This window comes from Miniopterus natalensis, chromosome 4 (assembly GCF_054644295.1).
Source record: "Miniopterus natalensis isolate mMinNat1 chromosome 4, mMinNat1.hap1, whole genome shotgun sequence".
In the NCBI taxonomy this organism is placed as follows: Eukaryota; Metazoa; Chordata; class Mammalia; order Chiroptera; family Miniopteridae; genus Miniopterus; species Miniopterus natalensis.
In genome coordinates, this window is record NC_142084.1 from 74,363,037 (window position 1) to 74,374,059 (window position 11,023).

The following is an 11,023-nucleotide window of genomic DNA, read 5'->3' on the forward strand; positions in this document are numbered from 1 at the left end:
GTCTGAATGTGATGGAGGTATTGGGGGGCAACAAAAGAGCCCCGCAGCCCAACTCACCAGATTCAGCAGGACCTGGAGGGAAGAGCCCCAACCTCAGGGACACAATAAAGTTTGCTTTGCCAAGACCTTGCTTCTCCATCTCTTCCCAGCTGCGGTGAGCCCTTGTGCCCAGAAGAGGGCGGCATGTGCCAGCACACCCAACCTGGGGGGTAGGCCCTGCCAGCTCTGCTCAGTCATCTCCCTCTCGTCTCCTGGCACCCCCACCGCCCATATTTGGGGGAAGAACGAAGTGTCTCAGTCCCCTGAGGTCTGCCCCTGGCCTGAGGGAGGGAGCTAGAACTGCTGTGGGTCTTCCTGCATCCACACCCCCTTTCTGCAGGACCCCACTTTCTAGGTACAGAACTGAAAATCTACAATTGCTCTGGGCTACTGGCATCAGGCTATGCTCAGAAAGGGCCTAGACCCCTGTGGCACCAGCCTGAGGTGTGCATCTAGTGGGACCTCAGGGCACAAGCTAGTCCTGTTCTCCCAAGTGTGTCCTGTTCAGGGCAAGCTCCTGCTTACAGGGGCCTCACTTGTATGAAGATCTGTGTTGGGCAGGAGCCCAGAGGCCTGTGCCTTCAAGGAAACTCCCAGGTAGGGAGCCAGGTGGGCTTTAGGGCGGCTATAAAGGGTCTCTTACTAGAGGTAGACAGGTGAACACTTTCAGCTCCTATGCTAGGTCCCCCCAGGGCACCTCTCAGAGCTGAGGCCAACAGAGGATCGGAAAGGGGTGAATGACCCCTTGTGTGGCTCTGGCCTCCTGCCCTCTCCCAGGCCTACAGAGCCACTTTGGAGCCAGTTCATCCATGGTGACATACAGATGGCCCCCAACTCGGGTTATACTGGTAGGGCCTCTGCTGGACTTCTCCCTGCCCCTCCCAGCACCTGATGGCCAAGCCTGAAGTGGGCTGATGGGGAGCTGGCCCTGCCCTCTCTCCCAGGATCCCCAGGTCTTGGTCTCAGAAGGAGGGCTTTGGTTACCTGGGTACAAGGTCGGCAACCAGGCTTGGATCTCCCACTCAGCTACATCATTCTCTAGAGCTAGCAGAGGGAGGGGCTGGTAATCCTGCTGCTTGCTTTCTACACCCCAGGGGATGAAGTGAGCACTGCCCCACCCTCTAACAAATGAGAACAGGGCCACTGACCTCAGGTTAATCAGAACGAAAAGGTACAACAGTTGAGGTCCGGCTTCAGGTAGGCAGCTGGCATTTCCCATGACTTCCTGCCACAGTGGCACAGGGTGGACCAGACAAAGTCCTCACCTTCAAGTCACCTACAGCCTGATGGAAACACAAAAGCCAACATAATTTCAATTACTTTCAAGTGCTCTGGAGGAAGTAACAGGCTAATTTCCAGGGTGGAAGAGTGCTATTTAGTTAGATCTGAGGAGGTGTCTCAGAGGAAGTAGTTGACAATAAGGGGACAGCCAGCTAAGTGAGGAGCTGGCAGGACATCCCTAGGAGCAGGAACAGAGTGCAAAGGGCCTGAGGCAGAGCAAGCTTGGAGGTTTGGACAGAAAGAAGGCTGATATGATTGCAGTAATAACATACTGTGAGCTGGGCGCCACTCTGTCTTGCATGGACTCACCCCTTTAATCCTCACAACCATGCCTTGAGGTGGGTGTTATTAGCCCTATTTCTCAGATGTAGAGCGTGAGGCACAGAGAGGTTAAACAACTTGCCCCCAAAGTCACACAGCTAGTGGAGGAGCCAGAATTCACTTCCAGGAAATCTGGCCCAGAGATCTGGTTTTTAACAGCTTTGTGCTTGAGGGGGAGGGACAGACAGCACCGGGCGCTGGGAAGTCTCATAAATTTAGAGCAGGAGTTAGAACTGAGTCCAGAATGCCTGAGTGACTGGAGCCCTAGGAGGGGCGGCACCAGAGCCTGGTTACAGTAAGGCACACACGCACACAGGTCCTTCCCTTGGCCAGCCCAAGGCAAGTGCCCAGTTCTCGGGCTCAGCCATGGGTCTGCACATAAGGACACTCAACAGCTACACTGTTGCTAACTTGATTTCCCTGTGCTGGCAGGCAGTAGGGGTCAAATAGCAAAGATGGGGGTCTACCTGCATCGCTGAGGGGCCTTCCCCCTCCCCTCTCCCTCAGCCCTAGCTCTTCTGTTTCTCAACAGAAGTGTGGGCCAGGGTCAAAGCAGGTGGTGACAAGTGGCAGGTCTGCGGGTGGGCTCTGTGAGCTCTGTGTCTGCACCAGCTGGGCTGTTAGAAGGAACAGGTGTGAGACATCCCAGTTGGGGGATATCAAACCTGTCACTAGGGGGTGGGGATTAACCACGGGGCAGCCCAGGCCACTTCTCACTTCCCTTATCACCTCCTGCTGCCTCCCCTAAATGTTAATCAACCCTGCCCTTCTCCCCTCCTCCTAGCTCCCTCTGGTCAAGGGAGAAATTCAGTCAAAGTTTAGGTAAACTGAGGCTGGACCACATAAGAGGGTCTCTGTCCCCTCCCCCATTCTCATGGGGATATTTGATACTTTCCAGGGAATGTCTTTCATCTCAGTTGAGAGTTTTGACAGCATCAATAGTCATTTCCTTTTTATAAATTGGGACACTGAGAACAGAGACGTGAAGGACTTGCCACAGGCCACACAGCCTGTAATGGCCAGGGGATGGGTGGGGCTAGAGGCCAGGCCTGGACCACTCTCCATTCTGCCTCCCCACTGGTCTTTCCATGGCGGTAAAGGAGCAAGCTGGGTCCAAAAGCCAAACCTGCAGGTGCAGAATGGGAAGGGACAAGAAGCCATGCCCCAGAGCCCCCTGGTGCCAGCCCCCTGGCTGAACCCCAAGGCTAAGCTTGACTACTGGCATCTGTTACCATGGGGACCCAGGCTGGGCTAGGGGCTGGCCAGTGACAGCCGGCCCTTCACTCACTGATAGAAATCAGGCTCTCAGGCTTAGAGGCCTATCACCCAAGTAGCACTGCCCCCACCCCTACCTCTCCTTATGGCACCTCCGTCCCCCTGCCCACACCCCCACCCTGAAACCCAAGCCTGAGCTATCTCCTCCCTGTGTCTCTTATCTGTGACCCCGGGATGAAGGTCAGGAGGAGGTAACCTTTAATACCCTACCTGGGAGCTGGGGGCTCATGGGGATGTGGGCATCAGGTCACTGGCACTGAGAGCAGAGCCTGAGCCAGCACCAAGCACAGCGCACAGTGGAGAGGTCAACTGGGGGAAGTTTCTATGGAAGAGGCAGAGTTTCAATGCGGCCCCAAATGGTGGGAGGAATGTGGGAAATGGAAATGTGCAGGAGGCTCGGCCTGGGCAAGAGCAGAGACATGGACAGCCTGGGGTGTGTTCTAAGAACAGCGAGCCCTGGACTGGGAGTCTGGGCACCCGTACCTTGTCCGGGCCATGCCACGAACACTAACGAGCTGCAAGACCCTCATCAGTGAATGACGAGGAATCTCGAAGATCCTTTCTAGTTTTGTCGTTCTTTTCATTTGATTCCAACCCTGGGCTCCCCCAGTTATACAGGGGTGGGGCTGCCACCGCCCTCCACAGGCCAGCTCAGGCTCAACTGGCCCAGCCCCTGTGGGTTGCCCAGGAGGCAGGTGCTGCAGCTAGACAGGGCAAAGGCATCCCAGTTGTCTATGTGCGGGGGCAGGGATGGCAGACGACTTTGTGGATTGATCTAGCTCAGGAAGGTGAGAAGGAGGCCTGGAGGTGAGAGCCTTGCCCTCCCACTCATCTCATTAGGTAAATAAACCCACATCCAGCATTTCCCCTGCTCTTCCCACCCTGGGGGTGCTAAGACCCCCACGGAGCCAAGCTAAAGGTTTCCCTCAGAGGTCCCCCAGTACCAGCCCCCTTCCAAAGTCACCATCACCCGCTCTGTAGGGAAGGAACAGATTCCAAGACCTTGCTATTGGGCTGTGCAAGGCTGGGCTGGGCCCTGAACGCCTGGACTCAGCAGAGACTCCAGACACTGACCCTTGTGAAGTAGAAAGAACGGGAACTCTGGAAACCTGGCTCCGCCATTCATTCACTGGGTCGTTCTGAGCTAACTACCAAACGGTGTGCCTGAGTTTCCTCACCTGCAAAATGGGGTGATGACTGGCCTGGTACAGAGTGGTGTGGGACCAGAGGTCATGTGAAGAGGCTGGTGGGCACTTCATCCCAGGCAGCTGCTAAGGGGCCTGGGGAGGAGGTCCCGAGAGGCTCCAAGATTGGCTCTGCCCTGGGGGATGGGATGGAAAGTGAGGCCCAGAACACAGACCTCTTTGGGTCCTCCAGCATCAGTGGCACCACTGTCCCCATCTCTCAGAGGAAATTGCCAAGGCCTAGTGCAGCCAGCTCTCCTGTCCCCACCTCTGGCCAGATCTCGGGACTCCATGGGGGTCTCCCACAGCCTCAGCTACCACTTCCTCCCCACCCCTGGCCCCCAAGCTGTTGCACCCACTGTTTGCTGCCAGTTGGAACAGTCTTAAGGCCTCCTTTGCAGTGGCCAGATAGCAGATACGGGAATCTAGGAGCGCCAGAGGCAGTAGAAGCAAAGTTCCCAGCCAAGCCCACCTCCTGCCCCCTGCGGGGAGGCTCCTCCTTTTAAGGCTGCTTCTGGGAATTTCCATCCCCAGCCAGACCCAGCGACCAAAGATAGATACCTGCTGCTCACCCTTGGGGAGTGGGGCACCCAACCCGGGGGCAGAAGCTGGCCCAGGAAAGGGAGGAGGGGCTCTCCTGTTGGGGTCTGCGAGGGTCGGGAATAGCTCGGGAGACCACAGGGCCAGCCTCCTATTGAGAAGGCTCCAGCAGCCCCATCCTCTGCGCTTGGTAGCCCAGGAGAGGTTGGCAGCCCCGCCAGTGGCTGCTTTGCAGTCTCACTGGCCGGGAAGGTGGACACATCACACCTCAGTCTCCCAATTACGCCCTCCTCCCCCTCCTCCATCTCCTCCTCCCCTCTCTCCTCCTCTTCCCCGTCTCTCCTCCTCTCCCCCCTGAAAACCTGTGGCTTGAAGAGACCTTGGCTTTTCTGGGACTCTACCCCTGGGGACTGCCCACATCTTCTCCTGAGTTTGGGGGCAGGGGGGTAACTGCCCAAGAGACCTCTCCGGCGATGGAAGCTGCCCGCCTGCTGCCCAACTTCACTCTGTAAGTGCGCGGCCTCTCCGACTGGAGTTTTGTTGCCATCGCCAGGCTCCGGCAGGGCAGCCCTAATCTTACCGGGACTCCCACACAGGCTGGCGGGCGGGGCGGGGGTGCGGGAGGGGGCAGGCCCCGGTGCACCCGGCTGGCTGCTGGCGCCCACACCTGGGTCTGCCTCGTGTCCCCGCACAGGTGCCTGCAGCTACTGATTCTCTGCTGTCAAACTCAGGTAGGCGACCTGCCCCCACTAGCTTCTCCCCATCTCTCCCACCCCACCGGAGGGGGAGGGGGCAGCCTCCTTTTGTTGGACAGAGGCAGGTTCTGGCCTCTCTCTGAGGTTTGAGGGGGTCAGCCTTTGGAGGGGAGTAGGAGAAGGGGCTATCTCGGGTTTGGGGGTTGACTGAGGTTTTATCTATTCTCCCTCCCATGACCCTCCCTACTTCCCCTGGGGTCTCTGCCTCTCTCTCCATCCCTCACACTGGGTCACCCCAAGGCTAAGTGCAGGGGCAACAGACTTGAGGGATGGAGCCAGGAGTGGCGGGAAGAGGGTGGAGGTGACAGCTCAGGTGAGGCTGGTACCTGAAAGGACAGGTTTCCATGCAAAACCACCTGTGTTCCACTCACGACCCCGCTCCCACCAACACAGATGTCCTGGGGGTTGCTGTCCTGGGGGGTCATGGGAGCAGTCAGAGTGCCCAGCTAGGGCAGGTGACTCCCTACCAGAGACAATGAGGTCAAGCCCAAAGAGGTTGTTTGAGACAAGATTCAGGGTTTGCTTCTCCACGCTCCCCCCACCCAAGCCTGCCCCCGTGCCCACCTCCCCCTGCCCCAGCCCCAGCCCCAGCTCGAGGCTTGGTCCCTTTCTGTGATCCTCCATAACAGTGCAGCTATTAAAATGCACTGGTCCAGAACCGCGCTGGGGAGATCGCTTGGCTTTCCCAGGCCAGAGGCCGCTTCTCTTCATATCCAGTGGGGACTTTTTTTGAAGGTAATGCCTTTTCTCTCAGAGAGGGAAGGAGGCTGCCTTTGAAGCAGTGGGGGGGTGGGAGAGAGAGACACCCCCCTTTTCCTTCCCCCTTTTGCTCAAGCCCCCGTTCCAGGCCTTTTGCTTCACACATCCAGGGAGAGCAAGAAGAAAGCCCCCCAGCCTGGCCGGGAGGGGGTTGGGGGTGGGCCCAACCTGTTCTGGAAGGGGAATTAGCACAATGGTGCTGCTGGCCTGGCGTTTATGGCCTGGCTGAGGCCCCATTCAGGATTCGGGGAAGGTGGCAAAGCTGTCCTTTCCCCCTTGAAGTGCCCCCTCACCCCCCTTGGAGGGGGGGGCCAGCAGGCCGGACCACAGCCATGCTTGAGGGGCCGGCTGACAAGCAGCTGTCTGCGGGCAGTGGAAGGGGAGGTCCCCCCGCAGCGGGAACATGAAAGGGACAGGCAAGGTCCCGCGGGGAGAGCAACTTGTGGGCTGTGGGCTGTGGGGGGGCGTGGGGCTGCTTTTGTGCAGGGCTTGAAGGGGGATGAGGAGAGGAGGGGGCTTTGGGGGGGCCCCTCTCTGCTCCTGACCTGGAACAGACAGCCAGGAGGAGGCTGCCCGCCAAGAAGGGCGGAGGGCCTGAACCTGGGCCAGGCGGCTGGGGCTGGGGACAGGCGGACCCCACCAAGGGTCCTGGGCCAGCCAGGCCCCACCCCTTGGCAGGGAGGCAGGTCCCCCACCCCAAATTTGGGCCTCACATTTTTGCAGGGAGGAGCATGGGTTGTACTGGGGTCTCGAGGCTGGGGTCCTGGCAAGGCTTCTGGCCTGTGGACAGCTGAAGTTGGAAATGAACAGTGACACACACTAAGGGTTAACCCCAAGCAGGTTACACTGTCAGCCTCCAGCTGCTCCCTTACCTCCCCTTCCTCAAAGCTGACACTTCCCACCCTTTCTTCCAGGACAGACTGGCCCTACAGATGCTGATCCAGGTATAGCTCTGTCCAGATGGTTGGACTTAGGGACTGGGGACCAGGAAAGGCTGTCCCAGCACAGGCCACAGGGCCAGGTAGAGAAACATTTTAGTGCTGGCGCTGAGGTAGTGGCAGCAGCTGGGAACTGTCATCCAGGATGCATCTTACTGCAGAGAGAGTGCAGGAAGTGGTCTCTCCCGGGCTCAGTGCTGCAGATGGGTAAAGAGACACTGGCCCACACAAGGTACTTATCCTGCCTTTGCACACATGGTGTGTGGGTGGAGAGAGCCCCTCACCCCTCCCGGAGAAGCAGGTGGGTGGCGGCATCACTGGCCACTAGCCTCTGTTACATTGTGGCACAGGCAGGTGCCCTTGCAGGAGCAGCCCTTGGGCCACTGCTGATAGCACCTCTCGCAGCTGCCTTCACCTCCCTCCACTAAGGAGGTGCCTCACTCATGCAGGAGGGAGGAAATCTGAAAGGAGGGTCTGGCTTTTCTGAGAGCCCTGAGCACCCAGGGGGAGAGGCAAAGGAGCTGGGCATAGCTCAGGATTCCACGTGCTATAAAGAAATGCTTCCAGGGGCCCTGCAGAAGCCTAGAGACAAGGATCTTAGAGCCCCCATAATGCTCTTGTGACCCTAACAGATCAGCCACTGTGTGTGTGTGTGTGTGTGTGTGTGTGTGTGTGTGTGTGCGCGCGCATGTGCTGGGGGTGGGGTACTTCAAGGATAGTAGGCAGGATGGAGGAAAAATCTGGTTGTCCTGGCTAAGAGAGCCAAGACCCCAGAGTTCTGGAGAGGTGACAAGCTCCATGCTAGAGGCAGGACAGGGGTTCTGTCTCTAATTAGCTGTGTTACATGTACACCTCCTCCATAGACTATGTGGATTAGATACCAGAACTGTGAAGCTTCCTTCCAGCTCCCAGAGTCATGATTCCAAGTCTGCACTCTATTACCCAGTGTCCCCAAGCCTGGGCAGCCACCAGTTCTCTGCTGTTCAGGCTGGACAGGGAGCCAAGAGGTCATGACTGACTCACCCACTGGCCTGAGAAAGTCATGGCCATATGTCCCCTTCACCCTGCACGTCTATCTCCCACGACAAATGGCCTGCCTGCCACACTCACCTTTGCACCCCTCTCCCCTGGATGGACCAGTGGTGGTGTCACCCAAAGCAAATTGACACTATTTTTCCCTTGGTAACCGCAAAGGGGGAGAATCACCCGTCTCCTAATTTTAACCAGTACGTGAGGGACCAGGGTGCCATGACTGACCAGCTGAGCAGGCGGCAGATCCGTGAGTACCAGCTCTACAGCCGGACCAGCGGCAAGCACGTGCAGGTCACCGGGCGTCGTATCTCCGCCACTGCTGAAGATGGCAACAAGTTTGGTGAGACCCAGCCCTCACCTGAGGCCACCTATACCCCTGGCCAGCTTCACCTGGTTTATCCCAGGTCTTGTGTCAGAACTCCTCATGTTCCCCACCTGAGTTCAGAGGTCAGGCTGGGTAGGGGGTGGCACTTCCACCCCTTGGGCCAGCAACCCTCATAGACAGAAGTCTCTCTCTCATCACAGCCAAGCTCATAGTGGAGACAGACACCTTTGGGAGCCGGGTGCGCATCAAGGGGGCTGAGAGCGAGAAATACATCTGCATGAACAAGAGGGGCAAGCTCATCGGGAAGGTGAGGCCTGGAGCACAGAGCAGGTGCTTGACTGATCTCATGGGGGTGGGGCACCAGGGCCCCACTCTGCAGGGTGACCCAGGACCACCACTGTCACCCACCACAGTCACTGTCTGAGTTCTCTATGTCAATGAGTCCCTCTGGGTCTGCAAACACTCTGAGAACACTGACTGATCCACAGGGTGCTTAGCTCAGATTCACAGGGTATTTCCCAGCATCAGTGAGTAAGAATTTCAGCACCTACATGATGTTGCAGCCTCTGCGTTGAGGGTTAAGGGCTAACTGGGGTTGAACGTGGGCATTCATACAGGGTCAAAAGCTCCCCCAAGGTCAGTGGGCTCCATGGGATCCAACCAGCAAGATGCACACTGACCGCCAGCTAGTGTAGCTGTGTCCTAGTGTGACCACCTAGTGTGACCACGGCGTACTAGTACCTACGCTGCAGTGGCGGGTCCAGCACTGTGTGCAGCGAGAATTCCATTTCCATTAGCACTGGTCAATCCTGGCTTCTGACTCCGGCTGTTCTCACCAGATACTTGCTTATTTTTGTCAAGCCTCAGGCTACTCATCTGTAAAAATGGGTAGAGCATCAGAGTTATCTCTAGAGTCCAAGGGGTGCCTGTGTGGCTCTTGACACAGTTGGTGTCCATAAATGTTTGCTCCTTCTTTTCATCAGAGACTGGTGCTTCCTTTCCCTCCACCCAGCAACACCATTCACCCAGACTGAGGACTGCTCTTGTGTACAAGTGCCCACTGGTTATGCAGGGAGCTGCACAATTGCTAGATCTTTATGCCACATCTTAGTAAACTGAAGCTCAGGATGGCTAAATGCCTTGCTCAGGGTGTACAACTTCCAAATGACAAGCCTGCATTTAGGTAGAGATCTGACTCCAAGCAAAGCTTGTTCCTTTCTCCCACCTTTGCCTCCCCAACAAGGGCACCATCTCACCAGGCAGAAATCCTTGGGCTCCCAGCCCCTCCTCTGCCTTAAAATAGGCCCATAAGCAGATAAGCCAGACTGGGTGGGTGGACAAACTTCCCTCCTCTCCTTCCTTCCCCCGCAGCCCAGCGGGAAAAGCAAAGACTGCGTGTTCACGGAGATTGTGCTGGAAAACAACTACACGGCCTTCCAGAATGCCCGGCACGAGGGCTGGTTCATGGCCTTCACGCGGCAAGGGCGGCCCCGCCAGGCCTCCCGCAGCCGCCAGAACCAGCGAGAGGCTCACTTCATCAAGCGCCTCTACGAGGGCCATCTGCCCTTCCCCAACCAGGTGGAGAGGCAGAAGCAGTTCGAGTTTGTGGGCTCAGCCCCCACCCGCCGGACCAAGCGCACTCGGAGGCCACAGCCCCTGACGTAGTCAGGGACACAGGGGGTGGGCAGCTGCCCCTCATCAGCCTTCCCATCCCCTTCCCTTCCTAATCCAAAGACCGGGCTGGGGTGGAGGGAGGGGAGCCAGAGCGCCCCAGGAGGGCCCTGAAGACCAGCAAGCATCGGAGCCCCAAGCTGGACGGGCAGGACTGGCGTCAACCAGTGCTGGGCCTCAGGGTTGCCTCCTGGACCCCACTCTGGAATAGGCCCCCAAGGGTGGGGCAGGCCCAGGAGAGAAGCCGTCCTAGTGTCCCCTGGACACAGACTCACTGAACCGAGAGGCAAGATCAGCAGGTTCAAGGCCTTGCAGACACAGTCGGGAGGTGGCTCTTCTCAAATTCCGCTCCCGGTGTCAGTCTGCCCCAGCCTCCAAGCTCCTCCTGACCAGACTGTAGGAAGGGACTTTCGTTTTTGTTTCAGGAAAAAAGAAAAAGGGAGGAAAAAAAAAAGAGGGTTGACCATTCTTCACACCCCACTCCCCAGGCCTGCACCCCTACCTCCAGCTCCCAGTCCCAGAATAAAACCATTTTCCTGCAAACGGGTGAACTGAAGGGCCGAGGGGTGGAGGGCTCCAACTCCAAAACCCCACTGGGGACAAACTGGCTTCTCGCAGAGGCGCGGGGACGCGCGGCGCCCAGGCCCGGGCTCCCGCAGGTGCAGGGCGGCGCGGGGCGGGGCGGGACCCGGCGTCCTCCAGGGGCCGCACACAGGCCTGGGTGGCCCGGGAGGCCCGCACCTCCGCCCGCGGGAGCCCAGGGCGCCCCTCCCTCCGCGGGGCTCTGGTTTCCTGGCTCTTCTGGCGCGTCCCGTGCTACCTGTTGGGGCGCAGAGAACCCACACCCTGGGGCCGAGCCTGGGGGCCGGGCGGGCGGCCAGGGCAGCAGGCCCCGCGCCCCGG

The 11,023-nt window shown here is 58.3% G+C and overlaps 1 protein-coding gene and 1 long non-coding RNA gene across 4 annotated transcripts; one reads left to right on the forward strand and one right to left on the reverse strand.

The window, feature by feature from the left end:
* Positions 1-1,156: 1,156 nt before the first annotated feature.
* On the reverse strand, positions 1,157-10,498 carry LOC107543551 (uncharacterized). Of its 3 annotated transcripts, XR_015714376.1 has the most exons (4): positions 10,396-10,498; positions 9,195-9,325; positions 8,350-8,443; positions 1,157-1,322 (listed from the first exon to the last, which is right to left on the reverse strand). It is a non-coding gene; the product is annotated as an uncharacterized LOC107543551 (long non-coding RNA). The 3 variants fall into 3 exon arrangements; XR_001603824.2 differs by lacking the exon at positions 10,396-10,498 and having other exon boundaries at positions 8,350-8,440; positions 9,195-9,551; XR_015714375.1 differs by lacking the exon at positions 10,396-10,498 and having other exon boundaries at positions 9,195-9,551.
* On the forward strand, positions 5,078-10,114 carry FGF17 (fibroblast growth factor 17). The gene is made up of 5 exons (XM_016221116.2): positions 5,078-5,148; positions 5,335-5,371; positions 8,287-8,464; positions 8,650-8,756; positions 9,821-10,114. Exons 1-5 carry the CDS (start codon positions 5,114-5,116, stop codon positions 10,112-10,114), a joined length of 651 nt encoding a protein of 216 aa, XP_016076602.1. The 5' UTR covers positions 5,078-5,113.
* Positions 10,499-11,023: the final 525 nt, after the last annotated feature.